A 16399-nucleotide genomic window follows, 5' to 3' on the forward strand; every position below is an offset into this window, starting at 1 on the left:
TTTCAAACATAAGTGACTAAAATGTAACCTGGGGCAAACAAAAGTGACTATTTTTGTAGATTACCCTTAAAAATATATACAATAAAATTTTTTTAATTTTTTACCGTATATATGGTAATCAAATTAAAAATTTGTTTAAAATTTTTATGGTATATACAGTAAATAATGCAGTTAACATAATTTAATATATGTTAACTTGATTACCATATATTCTTCAAAAATAATTTGCTTACCATGTATATATGGTATAACAGTGTGTACTTTACATGTATGCCTACTTTAGTTACCATAAACAGTACGGTTACCTTAAATATATGAAGTAATTTTATGTTTGACCCAAAATTTTTGAGTACTATTATACGGTAATAAAATGTTTGACCCAAAAAGAATATTACAAATTAAAATTAATAAAATTTTGACCCAATTAATATATGAAATCAGTTGTATATTTGACTTAATTTTGTCAATATTTTGACGGCAAAAAATATTAAAGAATTTAATAGTAACATGTATAATTTGTGCCATTATTTCATAATATTAAAGAATTTGATTCTTTTGTGGCATTCATCATTAATAGTATGAAATAGAGATATTATCTTATTTCAATAGTTTTATGTCACATTAATAATTTCATCCTAAATTTCAGAATTTTAATTTAGATTTAATTTTTTTTTAAGATGAAAATGTTGATGTGGTATAAAACTATTAGAAAGTGATAATATCTCTATTTCATGCAATTCATTTCTTTTGATATGGATAGATGTCATATCGCTTATTAAGAAAAAAATACTCCTTATTAAGCAAATTTTCAAATATCCCACCTTATAACCCTATTTTCTATTATTTATAAAACTATTAATTAAATTGATTTCATAAGTTAAGCGGACACTAATTTAATTGGACAATGTTATATATGACTTTCTAGTATACGCATTTAAATTAAAAAATTATAATTTTTTTTTAAATTTCAAAATTGATGAATGATTAAGTTGGAAAATTTAAAATTTTGTAGGTGTGAGCTTGATCACTTCGGTTGATATATATTTTATATAATTTTATGCAAATTTTCCGTTTCACTCACAATATCAAGCTACATAACTTAAGTGTATATATATTTAGTGTCACAAATGAATCAATGAAATAATTTAAAGATTTAAATTTTCAAATAAAAAAATGTTACTATAATAAAAAAAGTGGATAACTTGGAAATCGTCAAAAGTATTAAACGTGATGAATTTGGCAGTCAAAATAAAATAATTTTTGAAGTTCCAACCCAAAACCCCGTCACATTTGTGGCAAGGAAACTACCAATACAACACATAAAACAAAATCCCATTTTGACGCAGTTTTAGGCTTGGCGGTAATTCAATTCAACCCGCTAAAAGCAAAAGCCACTCTGTATGTTACTGTGTCAGACACAATCGGCAATAAGGTTTGGAAGCTCCAATGAAACCCCCCAACCCTCATCAAACTCAGTCCTAATCGACTACTCCATTCTCCTTCCACCCAATATCATTGATTCCGCCTCTCACTCTCTTCCCTGCGTCACACCTTCCCACCTCTTCAGATTTTTTGTTTACGAGATTCCTCTCCACCCACCCACCCACCCACCCACAGGTCTGTGTATGCTTGGTAATTTAAATACAAAAACTGGGTTTTACCCTCAATTCCGGAAACTACTTCTATGACATTCACGAAAGTTTATACTTTTTCTGCTGGGTGAAGCAAGTTAAAATGGGTCAGATATGTTATAGGTTTAACATCAACTCACAGATTGTTTATTAAAATATATATTATATATCTGCAGCGAGAATCGACCTTCCAAGCATAGTTTCCCGTTTTTTAATTTCCTTTTCCTACTCGACCTTTGTTCTATCGCGTTTTCAGATAGAGAAATGGTGATTTCTTTTTGAGATTATAAATTTGATAAAACTGGGGTTTTCAGTGTGAAAAGCGGACAGTTGGGGCTTTCAAATTGAGGAATTAGGGTTTCGAGCGGATAATTTCGCTAGGGTTTTGTTACAGGAAATTCAGCCAGGTCCAAATTCTGGTTTATTTCGGGTGGATATTTCTACTTGGCCTTTATGTGATTAAAGGTTGTTTGGTGGAATTCTAGGGTTTTTAAGTGTGGGGGTGGGTTCAATGGGGAGCACTGGTGAGGCTGGCCGAAAACGGCGTCACTTTAGCTCCTTATCTCCCACTGCTGTTGCCGCAAAGAAGCAATCCCTCTTGCCAATTTCTGAGGAGAAGAAGGTATATTATTTGTTGGTCACTCTGGTAAACCTTTTTTATTTGAACTGATGATATTTATGCTTGTACTGTTACTTATGTTTTCTTAAATTTCAATTTGAAAAATAATCAAAATTGCGTAATCTCTGACTTGCAATTTTTTATTTATTTCTTATGAATCAAATTTGGCATCGGTATATTAGCATGGAGTATGCATTTTAATCTCTTTTATGGTATTAAATTGATGCATGGATATATCATATATGGTTTCAATTGAATGCTTGAATTTGAAACATTGATATCAGGAATATGAAAAATTCTCCTCTTTTGACTTGTGAGGATTTTTTATGCTAGGTTCAATGTTTAGTTGCTGCTTTGTTCCCAAGTGACATGGATTTGATGCAGGTTTATTTGCTTTAATTGCCACTTAGTCTTTTGCAAATCTCATTTACCTCACTGTAGTAATTATATTATTTGTACCAATCTTCTCATTTTAGCTGTATGTTTTTGGTTGAGCATTGCTGATTCATCGGTCTCTTGTGTGCTGAGTGAATATGGGTGACTGTTGTTTTTTGTGGGACAGGGTTTTGCTTGGATAGGTTGATTGGTCTGTGGAAGTTTGGAAGTTGGACTTCGTTAACTTTTCCTTAAAATATCTTCCTTTAGAATCAGAAATTGGAACCTCAAATTTTGGCATTAGCTTTATGTTTGCTAAGGCGCATTATTGCTTCTCTGCAAAACTTATTTGTTTTATAAATTTTTTATCTATGCTTCTATATTTTCCTGCTTTCACTATTTTGAACTTTTTGTTTTTCCTTTTTTGGTTGTTAAATTTCAGATTATAGTGTTTTTGGGACATAATTAATCTGTCTTGAAAAGTAGGTTTCCAAGTTGAAAATATTTTCTTCCTATAACTCATATTTTTGAACCTTCTCTTTATGCCACCTCCTTTTTTGTTGGTATGGTGCAGCTTGATACTGCAATTCTGCAATTTCAGAATCAAAAGCTTCTACAAAAGTTAGAGGCTCAAAAGGTCGAGTATTCTGCTCTTGAGGACAAGTTCATTGAACTGAAGGAGAAACAAAAGTCATATGATTCCACATTGAAAGTGGTGAATAAATGTTGGGAAGCAGTAAGCCCCTATGCTAACTGTTAGACAATTTTATGCATTTTCTGCTTATTAGAAAAGATGGAAGTTGTACTTATATCTTTTAGGTCTTTGTTTTATATGGAAATTGACATTAACCTTTTACAATAGCTAATTACTGACTTGGAATCACATTCCACCAACACAAGAGAGTCTATCAGACAAGTTGTTGGACGTGCGGCCAATACAGGTGAGGATCTTCTGCCAAGTTTTGCTTTCTTTTATTGTTGTTATGGGCACTTGTAATGGACTGTTAACAGAATTCCAAGGACCATGCTTTCTTTCTTGTTATAACTTATAATTTATATGGTTGAGTTGGATTTTTTGTTTAATTCTTCTGGTGTCATATATATGTGTGTTTATGTATGTATATATATATAGAGAGAGAGAGAGAGACTTGCTTTGCAATTATACTTGCTGAGAAGGCTTTTGTGGCACCATGTAGATGAGGCTCCTTCTCCTACTGAGGATGCTTTTCTTAGCCGACTTATGGAAACAGGTGCAACTGAAAGTTCCTCTTCAGATAATCTTGAGCAGATTAAAGAAGATCGAGAACAGGCTGCTTCTGAAAAGACTAGGAACATTTTACACAATATAGTAGTTTCCATTAATGATTTATGGTGCATGAAGGAAGGACTATATGCTGCAGTTCGGAAAGAGCATCCAGACTATGGTATGTGTTCAGGAAAGTGTATAGTGTGTACTAAGTCTTCCTCCCCCCCCCTTTTAGTAAATTATTTTTAGTGGTTATTACTCAGTTAACCGTTTTAATGTCTTGTTATGCTAGGTTCTGGCAGGCAGAAAACATCTATTGAACTAGAATCAGACGTTAAGAATCTGAGATTAGCAATAGGTGATATTCATTTGAAACATAGATCTATGGTGAGAGTATTGCAGAACCATAGCGATATTGGTGCAAAGAATAAAGCTGAGCTTAAACGACTAAAAGGTAACCTTTTTTATGTAGTCAAAATTGGTATGTTTATACGCAATTGAGACATCATCATCATCATTGGTTTTCTGGATGTTTACATTATTAGTTGCCACCTTAGCAGATGTAGCATGCTAGATATTTTCTTAACACATTTGTGACATAGAACTTGCATGTATATGGTGGTCTGGACAAAAATCAGTGTACGTGACTGCAATGTAATTAAGTAAAATAGATTTATTACTGTGTGATGCATGGATGATGATTTATAATAATTTTTTGCAACTAAATTAACAATGTAAAAGAAAGCTCAAGAAAATTTAAGTTAAAGAAATACACATCCTTGTTTGAAAAATATTGATAATTAAAAAATAATGGTTCTAATTAAAATTTCTTAATATCATTGCTAATGCTAGAAAATAATTAGATTAATATAAAATAAAAAACAATAAATTTTACTATCAGAGTATAACGATATTTCAAATGCAATATAAAGGTAAAATAAAACTCATGTACAAAATATCATGTGTAATTTGGACACATGATATATGAAAAAAGATTTCACCAAATAAATGTGAAAGCAAATTTTTTATTAGAGTTATTACTTTAATCATAATTATGATTGAAGTGAAAAAAGTACATCAAAACATAGTGTCACCGAGCCTGTGGTGTAATGTAATGGTCATTGAACTGAAATTTTGGTTTGCATCAGGTTCTAGGTTTGATCCTTGGACACCCCTACCATATTCCTCGTATAAAAATACCCTATAATTCTGATTTTAAAATTAGAGTATGAACTGAGATTATATTTTTTTTCTTTTCTTAAAATCATTTATCTTTGTTGAAGCAAATTAACTGCTTAGTGCATTTAATTTTAAACAAATTCTGAGTACTACATTAAAATATTTTACTAGAACTCGAACAATATTAAGAAAACATAGAAAGAAATAATATAACAATTGTTAAATGAATATACTAAATAGTATGATCCTAGGGATAGCCATAATAGAAATGATTCCATGCTTACTTATGTAGTACTTTGTCATCCAATCTGTTATAAAGTTTAGAATTTTTGAAATATATGTATAGTCTTAATAATTGATAAAGAAAAGTATTGAGAAGGTTAAAAACACTAATCTAAACAAGGGGACAAAAGATAATATTCTAAATGCTAGAAAAACTACAAAATGCATTGAACATCATTAAGGTTTCAACAGTCTTCTATTTACGATAGTGAATAAAAGGAACAATTAAAGATGTTTAATTAAGGATATTTAGTGTATTTGATCGTAAAAGGAAAGATACTTGTAATATAGTTTTTGCACCAATTTTTATCAATTAATCGGAATATTTTATGTCCGTAACTATTGAAATTATTATTGGTTATTGTTTCTTGTTTGAACTTGACTAATGGTTCCAAATTAATCTTATAAATTCAATTTAGGGAGACTCCTTCTATTAAAAAAATACAATTAATTTGTCATGATCAAATCAAATCAAATCAAATTAAGAATTAACGAAAAGAAAATTAATCTCATATTTGTTAAAATCCATGTAAGAGAAAATAAACATAATTTATTGACGAAATACTTCAAATTAAATCACCTCAAAATAATTGAATGGACGACACATGATGATTTTTAAGATCCTTTTGCTCGTCAATGGTATAGGCTATCCACATTTGGCAATTGCCTTTTTTGGCATTTATAGATTTATATCATATTTATGCAATTCAGACATTTATTGCGCCTTACCAAACTGCTATATTCCTCTAATGCTGTGGACGGACTAATCAACGGGTGATAACCCTTCCGTTGCTGTTCAAATGCCAGTTATTTTTGTGTATATATATCAAAGGTATGAGATGTCATTCAAATATCTAAGTGTGGACTGTCTTATTTGCTTTTGTTTTTTGAAGGTGAATTGGAGAATGCAGCAGTGGAACTGAAGGAAACTAATTGCGAATTGGCAGCTCTTAAAGCAGAAAGAGATGCAACAAAAGGGGCCTTTTTTCCTGTCTTAAACCTCGGTAGTAAGCAGGTTGTTGGTGATAAAGCCAAAGATAAGCATAGAGATCTGCAAGAAATGGAATCTGCCCTCAAAGAGCTGATGGTAATCCCTACTTTCCTTTGACTTATCTCGTGGAGTTTCTGAATTGTATGTTAGTCACGATGATCAATTTGATTCTTACAGGAACAAGCTTCTTCCCGACTAATCAAATTAAAAGAGCTTCATGTAGAAAGGATAGAGATATTGCAGAAGTTGTCAAATTTGCAGGTTTTCTTTTTCCCTTTTTAATTATTATTATTTTTTCATTTATTTCTGAAATGCAGTTTTATTTATTCAGTCATATAAATTGAATGGGGATTTCTGATTGACAGAACTCATTAAAAAGCACGAAGGGTATTTCTTCTTCCCCAGTTTATCTTTCGATGATAGATCAACTAGAAAAGTCAAAGTCAGAAGTTTTCCATTATCAAGATTTATTTGAGAAACTACAGGTTGTTACTCGGTAGTTTCATTTATGCCTTTTGTTTGCCATTTTTTTTGAGTGCATACGATTCTGATGCTGACTATAACTTCCTAAAACTTCTAGGCTGAGAAAGATAACTTGGCTTGGAGAGAAAAGGAGTTGACTATAAAAAATGATATAGCTGATGTTTTGCGGAGATTATTGGCAATTGCTGATTCTAAAGCTTCTCATCTGGAGGCAGAGATACAACAGAAATTTGATGAAATAAAGGGAATTAAAGTTAAGCTTGAAGAGGCATCTAGAGAACCAGGTCGGAAGCTCTATGCTGTTTGCTCTGATGCTGAATCATCTGCAGTTTTTGTCTTATAGCTTTTCTTTTCCTGGAAATCTACTTAAAATACTTTACATTTCAGGAAGAAAGGAAATAGTTGCAGATTTTAAAAGCTTGCTTTCTTCGTTTCCCGAGGCAATGAGTTCGATGCAGAGTCAATTAGGTAATTACAAAGAGGCTGCTGTGGATATTCATTCTCTTCAGGCTGATGTGCAATCTCTTTCCAGTATTTCTGATATGAAGGTTGGTACTTTTATAAGTTGTGTGGTTGTTCCTGGTTTTCTTTAAGGGCATAGACATCTTTTTTCTTTTTCTATATGGGCTTACAAAGAATTGGTAAATAATTATCTGTGATCAGATGAAAGAGTGTGAAAATTTATCCATCAGATCTGCCGACCAAGTTGCTGAGATACATAAGTTGCAAGCCATGGTATGATTGGGTAATATTACTCAATTATTTTGATTAAATCTTTAATCATGAAACCTGTGATACGAATATTCTTGTTCAAGTTCAAGGAAAAGATGCCTAATTTTACCAATAAAATATGCTCTTCTCAGTCTTTATGCTTTTTTTTTTTTTGCGCAGAAAGAGGAAACTCAATTTGTCAATATGTATTATTATTATTACAGGTGCAAGATTTGAAAAAAGGTGATGCAGAGTTGAAATTGATATTGGAGATGCATAGACGTGAATTGACTGATTTGAGGTCTGAGTATCTATGCTAGATGCTTTTCTTTATTTTCTTCTGCAGTGAATACACACATAACTTTGATACATTGAGTTTACTTTATTCTCCTTAGAATATGCTGGATATGTAAGCAATGTTTTGACAAATCTATTCCACAAAATTTCTTCTGTTTTAGTGTTGCTTGGAATTAAAATGAGCATCTGTTTCTTCTGTACTGTAACTTTTTTCTGGAAATTATTGTTGCCTAAGGTTCAAGAGAATGTTAGTATTAGTATATCTTATGTCATACTAGTTATGCTATGCTATTATAAGTTGATGATGGAGAATATTCTCCATATTTTGGAAGAATGTCTATTCTAGACCTAAATTTAGGAAATAGGATTGAATTTATTAGTGGACTTGTTTTCTTTGTTGGGTTAGCTGAGCTTTATTGTCCCACTGCCTTAAAATCAGTATGAAGCTTATCTATATGTTTTCTAATATCTGTGGAGGTGTGTGTGTGTGTTTTATATGTTGGGAGGTTTGATTTTGATTATTGACATCTTTGATGTTGAGAATTTGGAGTTTATATGATTGAGATTTCAGACAATTGATTGAACATTGTCGTTCTGGATTATTGGTCAGTATTACTTGAGTTGCTTACTTTGATATGGTTCCATATTTTATATGTAGTTCTGGATTTTTATATTTTAATTTTCTATGATTGTAGAGATGTTTTGGAAGTGAGAGATTCAGAATACAAGGCATGGGCCCGTGTTCAAAGTTTGAAATCCTGTCTCGATGAGCAAAATTTGGAGTTGCGTGTTAAGAAAGCTAATGAAGCTGAAGCGATATCCCAGCAAAGGTTGGCTGCTGCAGAAGCTGAAATTGCTGACTTGCGACAGAAATTGGAGGCTTCCAAGAGGTTAAACTTGCTGCTGCTGCTGTTTTTTTTTTTTTTTTTTAAATTTTTTATTTTGAGTTTTTCATTTATGTTTGGAAAGGGGATGTTGTCTAGACCTTTCAGAAAACATAAAATTGTCATTTCTGCATTAGGCAAATGTTTATTTAATTAGGCAATTTCATCGCACTCTATTCTGTTGAAATTCTCATTAGCCAAGATGTAAATGTAGTGGAAATAATCTACTAGGTATTAGTGTAGTTGCTTCCCATATTTATCTTCTCATCTAGAATTTGTTTATCAAACCAAGGAGTATGAGAAGAGCATGAAGAGCATTAAGATTATTGATATTGCAGGAATAAGGCTAGGCTGTCTGATACTTTGAAATCCAAAAATGAGGAAAATGAAGCTTACTTATCTGAATTAGAGGTCAGTGCTTGGTCATTTAGTCTTGCCTTTATTTTACTATCATGATTGAGGCTTTACTTTGGTTTTTCTGTAGTCAATTGGACAAGCATATGATGACATGCAGACGCAAAACCAGCAGTTACTGCTGCAAATTACGGAGAGAGATGACTATAACATCAAGGTAATCGATTTGTTTGGTTTGGGATATTCTGCTCATTTAAAAGTTTTGTGTATCATTTACTGCATTCATTTTGCTACTTACTACCATAAAGTGATGAGTCCTGTTCACATTTTTTTCTTTTTAATATTCATGTCTTTATGCTGGCTAGGTATGGTTATTTGTTTGACTCTTTGTTTCAATTCCAACATCAAAGTGCCCAATTATAACTAGCTATTGACTTTGTATTTTGAACCGAAACAATTTCATAAGTTCATGGATGCTTGCATATAGGAAAAGACGTTTGACATGGAATAGAAGCTTTCACTTGCAAGCCAAACATGAATAACTAACAATTAGAAGGAATTGCATCATTTTCCATAAGTTTTGGAAGATGGAACATGGGAAATTGAATCCGGTGCTTGGTGTCTCTTTGGTTGTTAATTCATGGAATGAAGATTCATAGATGTTCTTCGTGCTGAGTTATCTGTTCTGATTGGACTTATGATTACCTCCATGTTAGGATTTTATCAAAATGAGAATTCTGAATTAACCTTCGAAATATATCAGGGCTGTGGAAATTTTTGGATTTGCTTATTTTGAAATTTTTGGCCCAACAGGCTTTGGACTCTAGGTTCATCATGCTATTCTGTGACATTTACATTCATGTAGAGTACTTGTATGTTTCTGTTGGTTTACTTGAATTTTTGCTCCTAAAACTTGATCTAGTAGCTTCAATGGTACCTTTTCAGCTTGTTTTGGAACGTGCGAAGGCCAAGCAGCTGCAAGATGCTCTCCTCTTGGAGCAACATACCATGGAAAAGGAGATTCAACAATCCAGTGCATCCCTCAACTTCTATGAGATGAAAGCTGCAAAAATTGAGGATCAGGTATACTTGACTTATTTTGTATAAAATAATCTTCTGAAAGTAATAGGACGTTTTTGATCCTTGAGCAACTGGTTTTGCAGCTGAGGTTCTGGTCAGACCTGGTTCAGAAACTTGAAGAAGAAAAAACTCAAAAGTCAGTTTGGTTAGAAAATACACAAAAACTATTGTCAGATGTGAGAAAATCATCTCATCAAGCAAGGGAGTCACTGGAGGAGTCTCAATCTAAAATTGAGAAAAGTCAAGTGGCATTGGCGGACTTGCAGATAGAATTAGAGAAGGAAAGGTAAAGGAATTTGTTAATATTTTCTTTAAATTCCCTCTGCTGTAAGTGCATGGAGTGAATTTACGCCTTTCCTCACTTTATTCATCCATTAGGTTTAGCAAGAAAAGAATTGAGGAGGAATTGGAAGTGGCGAGAAGGAAGGTGTCACGGCTTCAAACTGAGATGGAAGGATCATCAACTGTGGAAAGGCTTCAACAAGAACTTAGAGAGTACAAGGAAATACTGAAGTGTGGTATCTGTCTTGACAGACCGAAAGAGGTAAATGTGCAAATTTTTTAATGATTATTTCCAAGTGGCAATTGTTCAACGAGGCCCTTCATTGTTTTAGCTCGAGTTTTTATTCTTTATTCAGCACTGACAATAGGATAGGGTGCTTTTGTTTCAATCAATGCTCTCATATTTTGACTTTTTTCTTTTTAATCTTCTCTCTCTGAAGTTACTTAAGAGATTATTTATTCCCTTATTCAGGTTGTTATTACAAAATGCTACCACCTCTTTTGCAACCCTTGTGTTCAAAAAAATATTACTGAAAGTCGTCAGCGCAAGTGTCCAGTGTGTGCTGCTAGCTTTGGTGCTAATGATGTTAAACCTATTTATATCTGAGATTGGAACTCTCATCAATGCAATTTGGCAACACAAGGACACTCACAGGTTCCCATGTATTCTTCTTCTATTAGAGCTTTGTTAGAAAAGAATCTTGACTTGAACTAGAGGGTTCCTGCTCATTTTGGTTAGTGCAAATCCCAACAGGTTTTCTTGTTTGGCTCCAAGTTGTTGATTTTACTTGGTAATTTTATTGTATTTGCGTTGTTTGCCTGTTCATTTAAGTGCTTGGAGCCAATATTTGCAGACTAGTCACTCAGAATCGATCAAATTCAATAATCCAAGGAATTCTTTTCCCCGCTGAAATAATATGGAGTTTTTATTTAAAATTTTGGCTGCTTGAAAGAAAACATTTAGATGTTCTCTTATTGTTTTATGCATACTGCAACAAAAGAACCTTTGTAATTGCATGACAGCATTTTCTTTAAAGAGTAATGAGCTTCGATTTTGGGGAGTTCGTGATAAATTATTGAAATATTTATTGGATTTTTTCTCGGATTTTCTTAGGGTGAATTAGAGTCTTGAGTTATCATTGAGTTTTATTACTTTTCAAGTAAAAAACAATGATAGATATATAATTTTGAAGACTTTTTAGGTCAGAATTAAAAAGTTGAAAATTTGTCAAAAGTGAAACTATAATTTTACTTTTTTTATATTAATTATGAGTTTTAATTATTATTTACATATTCAAATTAAAATTTACAAACAATTTATATTAATTACTTTAAAATATCTAAAATTTATTTTCATATGTAAAATAATATTAATGATGAATTACGTAAATTATTTTATCATAACTTAAGTCGAATCTTTGTTAATATCAAAATAATAGTGATATCGTGATCATAATAATACATAAAATAAAGATGCTTTATTTAAGTAAATTATATTTACTTAATTAAATATTTATAATTTAAATATTTAAATATATATTTGTTACTTTATAATTTCATATTTCAAATATATATTTTATTTTCTCAAAATACTTTTTAACAACAATTATAAATACCAAATTAATGAGCAATGGCAAATTATTGGTGGCAGAGGTGCCCATACTATTTAGTCAGAGTCCTTTATCCAAGCCTATTACATTTTGCAATACAAACCAACTTGCAAATGATAAATGCAGTATGCTGATGATTAAATTAAGAATTATGAATGTCAACCTTTAGAACTAATCTATCTGTTTTCATAGGAACATGAGATGAGCATATACTATTAAAAGCATTAGTGAGTTGTCTCGTTAATGGGCAAGATTGTCAATTTTCGCATCCATAGGTGCGATAAATAATATGGTCCTGCTCTTTAGACAGTAACTTTGACCATACGCACATTTCTGATGATTGATATTTGTAGCGAGGTTTCCTACTTTTTTAAGGCTGCAAAGTATTGTCCATTAGGGGTCAGTCCACCCCAAGTATTTGATAGGCTCAAAATTTTGCATCGCAACTCAATAAACTCAAGTACATAGAATAACTCTGTCAAAAACTAATGTAATGACAGGTCTATAGTATCCTGTGTGGACCTGATGAGTAGGATATTTATCACCTCAAGTGCAGTTTAAATTCAAGTCACACTAATTATATTGCAATTAAAGCTTTGCCCTCCTCCTGTAATTCACCAAAAAACAAAAGACAGATTTATAAAGTGAAAACATCTCACCCACCAAAGAAATCGCGCAAGTGGTACCATAATTACCCATAAAATAATTTGTCATGGGTGCAATCCTACTAGGTTGGGATTTCTTTGGTGGATGAAGCACTCCCACTTCATGAACCTGCCACCACTCTGACAAAGTTACTCTATGAACTTAGTAGGGCTCTGACAAAGGACGAACACCCCAAGAATATGTCTTGGGGGTCCTTCAGGACTTCGCAGACTTCTTTCCAAAGAGTTGGAAATCCTCAAAAAACGATGTACATGTACTAGTTAATCTAGTAATAACCATAGAGTAGCCTTGCTAATTCACAATCGCAAATTAAGTTTGCCACGTACAATCAGCTCTTTGATACGAAACAATATTTGTGGCATGAAAATTTTCCAAATAAAAAAGTCGAGAACAAAGTTCCAGTCTGATAACAGAGACAGCATATTTACAAGTGTAGTGGCCCTGAGTAGGATATGAACTAACGAACGAAGCAAACACCGTGGGAACCCAGTAATTCAGTCAAGCAATGAATACTAGGAAGGGTGATTATCATGCACGGGATATGCATTTACAAGCAGTTGCAGGTATACCCAATATGATCCATCAATAAATTGTCAAGCCATAGCTGTAGATTACAAAAATAGGGTCCGTGTTTGTCAAGTAGCATTAAATGGGGAACATATATAGTAAAGGCATGAATATACTTTATAAAGATATTTTTGGGGGTTACGAGTCTTATGACCCCACATGTACTGCTGGACTTTCAAAATTTCGACCATTGCAGAATTATGTCTGTGGGATCATAAAACTGAAAAAGAAAGAAATGAAGTTACTGGTAATCATCAGACTAAGGCAAACCGCTTATGATACTGCTAATTGGATGAATAATTGGATCTTAAGCCAAGAAAGCCTTCATTTATTGATAGTTTACCTCTAATTAAGTGCTCGTGCTGCCAAGATCAAAGTCCATGGTGTAGTCATACTCAATTGTCGGAATTACAGAGGTTACAAATTTCAAGAACAAGAAAAGATACCTGCAATAGTTCAAATGAAATAACAATTCATGAGGAAAAAGTCACACCATGTAAAATCTAATCTATTGGAGAATTGCTTCACAGTAACAATCTAAGTAATTGCAGTAGAATACCCAAAAGTAAATGTATACTGCATCTTTAAGAGGGTAAGAGAAGAATATTATGATTGTAATTGTAAAGGAAAATTGTGCCAAAAAGTTATCACACCGCACACATGTTTTCTCAAAGGTGAAAGGGTCAATTCCAAGCAATTTAGCAGTGAGGGGTCAAAAGTTTTACTTATCAACTTCAGGTTCTACTCCACGTGACATAAGCACATCAATGATCTTTTTCATGACAGCCCCATGTCTGCATGGATGTACGGATGCATGCTTCCCAGGTAAGTGAGGATGGTCCTCAATAGTAACCTATACCAGTAAATTAGCATAGAGTAAAAAACATCTTCCAAATTCCTAATGAGCAAACTAAAATCTGTACTCCTACCACTTAAGGAAGAATGAGAGATATAATTTGAATTAGTAAATACAGCCTACCGTTTTGTGTGCATGATCCTGACTAACATCCTCCAGAACAAGCTCTGGTTGTAAGAGCATCCTTGACTATAAACAAATTCAGATGAGGACAACATTTGCAGCCATATCAATCAGTTCAATATTTGAATACACAGCTGTAAAAACAAGGATTCTCAAATACCTACCTCATCATACCCAGTAAGCCACACACGAGGAGTCTGATAGTATTTATCATACCTACAAATTTGATAATGTTTGTCAAGTTTGAGATTTCACAAGAAAATACATAGCCTGAAAATGAATCCTAAGCATGTTGGCAGGCACCAGAATTGTCTTACGTGATGCTGACATCATAGGTTCGGGTCCGTAAAATATTGTCATTATCAGGCTCTTGAGCAACAAGATATGTCGGTTGTAAAGTAGCCTGCATTGATCAGAGACATATCAGATAAGTACACAGACATTTGAACCTCTAAAAGGGAAAGAGAAATTAGAATCTATATCCTTGAGGAGAGGTTGTTAAGCATAAACCTATATCCTTGCACCTTATCACAACATAAATCCCCCCCCCCCCCTTCAAAGGTATTAACCAAGATATGTAATATTAAGATAATGCAGGACATTGGTTGATAAGCTTAGAACTCTGATAAAAGGCTAATCTAAATCAACTGGTTACAAAAAGAAAAAGTTACTCGGCTAGTTTTTGAATCTCAGAAATCATATAAGTTTCTCAGCACTTACCGCATCAGTCTCAACAAGATTGTCAGCTTCTTCATAATCAGCCATGTCGGGTATATCTTCTTCGTCTTCACCAACCCCAAAATAAGAAGGTATTGATCTTACAGCATTCTGCCTTATTTCTAGAGTCTCCATTGAAGGCAGGTTTTCCTCCACATCACTTTTATCTGTCAGGAAGATTAGCCGTGTGAAGTCCACAAATTCATCCTAGAATCAACACAAGCACAACCTCAAGGAAGAAGATAATACCTTTGGGTTTACCATGAGTTGCCAACCAACCATCATTGTCTTCATTATCAAGAAGAACCTCTCCTCCTGCAGCTTCATATTCTTCTTCCACTGACGCAGCCCTCCTTAGGCAGGGCACTAACCACAAAATCACCAAATAAAATTACTAGTACTAATCAGATATGCAGTTCAAAGGAAAATCAATTGAAACAACAAGAAAAGAAAATTAAGTGAGATCGTGGTCAATTTACCATTTCTAGTAATCAAGTATTGCTTTTCGGTCGGTAAATAGGACTTCCTCTTGCTTGGCTCTCCAGATTCCCTAGTATTCATAACAATTCACTGAGTTAAATTGTTATACCATGAATTATGAAGCTATACGACAAATTTTCCCCAAAACTATTAATCCATTAATGTCGATGTATAATATGAAAATATAAAAGGATTCATATAATTCCAAAACTACTAAAGCAAGTTACAAACAAAGAACCAAAGATACATATGTTGATAGTATGGTGAAGATACCAAGACCAGGTAGGGCATTTGGATACGAGATTATCACCGGCCAGGATGAACTCGGAGACGCTTAAAACTCCTTTCTCTTTAAAAGCAGAGACGGTTCGAGGCCCTGTTATTCTTTCCACAGTTCCTTTGAATGCCTCATGAATCCTCTGAGAAAGTACCATATTTTTTCCGAATTTCTTGATTCAATTTAATGTACGATCAAAGGAGAGAGGATATAATCAAAACCCTAGCGATTCAATCGAAGTCGAAGGTTGAAATCCTAGAGATCCCGTACGGACGAGGTAGAGAGAGAAAGGGATCGTCGAATGCGCTTGCGTTGTGGTGTTGTGTTGCGTAGGAGAAAATAATAGCGTGTGGCGTATGAGTTCTATCATCCGTGAGCCCATTGGACATCGTAAACCCGATGGTCTGGCACGGACGGCTGTGATTGGTTAGTCGCATGTGTAGGTTACGCCCCTCAATTAATACTTGGGTAAATTTCGCATTTAATCAGCTAACTCTTGTAAGTTTTCATTTGGTCACTGAAAATAAGAAAAATTCAAATCTAGCACTGCCTTAGATGGTTGGTTCTAGCCACTCACCCTTAATTTGGCTAACGGGGATGTTTCTATACTTTAGTTTCTCAATTTTAATAAAATTTTATTTTGGTCAAAAATATTTCAATTTAGAATTAAAATATTTCATTTTGGTGAG

At 33.3% G+C, this 16399-nt stretch overlaps 2 protein-coding genes across 4 annotated transcripts; one reads left to right on the forward strand and one right to left on the reverse strand.

Annotated features, from left to right (window-relative positions):
* Window positions 1–1319: 1319 nt before the first annotated feature.
* Window positions 1320–11350, forward strand: LOC107900820 (E3 ubiquitin-protein ligase BRE1-like 1). Of its 2 annotated transcripts, XM_016826537.2 has the most exons (19): window positions 1320–2253; window positions 3200–3361; window positions 3488–3566; window positions 3822–4049; window positions 4164–4325; window positions 6226–6419; window positions 6501–6584; window positions 6689–6808; window positions 6904–7090; window positions 7194–7354; window positions 7470–7541; window positions 7742–7818; window positions 8510–8704; window positions 9037–9109; window positions 9183–9269; window positions 9998–10135; window positions 10216–10418; window positions 10511–10676; window positions 10887–11350. In XM_016826537.2, the coding sequence occupies exons 1-19, from the start codon at window positions 2143–2145 to the stop codon at window positions 11019–11021; spliced, it is 2634 nt and encodes an 877-aa protein (XP_016682026.2). In that variant the 5' UTR covers window positions 1320–2142; the 3' UTR covers window positions 11022–11350. The 2 variants fall into 2 exon arrangements, with proteins under 2 accessions (XP_016682026.2, XP_016682027.2); XM_016826538.2 differs by lacking the exon at window positions 7470–7541.
* Window positions 11351–12956: 1606 nt separating this feature from the next.
* On the reverse strand, window positions 12957–16059 carry LOC121204493 (autophagy-related protein 3). Of its 2 annotated transcripts, none has more exons than XM_041074344.1 (10): window positions 15707–16059; window positions 15433–15503; window positions 15203–15319; window positions 14957–15120; window positions 14554–14639; window positions 14401–14452; window positions 14237–14302; window positions 13983–14110; window positions 13601–13703; window positions 12957–13294 (listed from the first exon to the last, which is right to left on the reverse strand). In XM_041074344.1, exons 1-9 carry the CDS (start codon window positions 15865–15867, stop codon window positions 13607–13609), a joined length of 942 nt encoding a protein of 313 aa, XP_040930278.1. In that variant the 5' UTR covers window positions 15868–16059; the 3' UTR covers window positions 12957–13294; window positions 13601–13606. The 2 variants fall into 2 exon arrangements, with proteins under 2 accessions (XP_040930278.1, XP_040930279.1); XM_041074345.1 differs by having other exon boundaries at window positions 12957–13477; window positions 15707–16056.
* Window positions 16060–16399: the final 340 nt, after the last annotated feature.

This window comes from Gossypium hirsutum, chromosome A08 (assembly GCF_007990345.1).
Source record: "Gossypium hirsutum isolate 1008001.06 chromosome A08, Gossypium_hirsutum_v2.1, whole genome shotgun sequence".
In the NCBI taxonomy this organism is placed as follows: Eukaryota; Viridiplantae; Streptophyta; class Magnoliopsida; order Malvales; family Malvaceae; genus Gossypium; species Gossypium hirsutum.

Excerpts from the sequence above, each read along its gene's own strand:
- LOC107900820 (XM_016826537.2), top strand. The coding sequence starts at position 2,143 with ATGGGGAGCACTGGTGAGGCTGGCCGAAAACGGCGTCACTTTAGCTCC. Across the intron at positions 7,542-7,741 it reads TACATAAGTTGCAAGCCATG|GTGCAAGATTTGAAAAAAGG; the intron begins GTATGATTGGGT and ends TTATTATTACAG. Across the intron at positions 10,136-10,215 it reads CTGCAAAAATTGAGGATCAG|CTGAGGTTCTGGTCAGACCT; the intron begins GTATACTTGACT and ends CTGGTTTTGCAG.
- LOC121204493 (XM_041074344.1), bottom strand. The coding sequence starts at position 15,867 with ATGGTACTTTCTCAGAGGATTCATGAGGCATTCAAAGGAACTGTGGAA. Across the intron at positions 15,320-15,432 it reads ATACTTGATTACTAGAAATG|TGCCCTGCCTAAGGAGGGCT; the intron begins GTAAATTGACCA and ends TTTTGTGGTTAG. Across the intron at positions 14,111-14,236 it reads AGGATCATGCACACAAAACG|GTTACTATTGAGGACCATCC; the intron begins GTAGGCTGTATT and ends TTACTGGTATAG.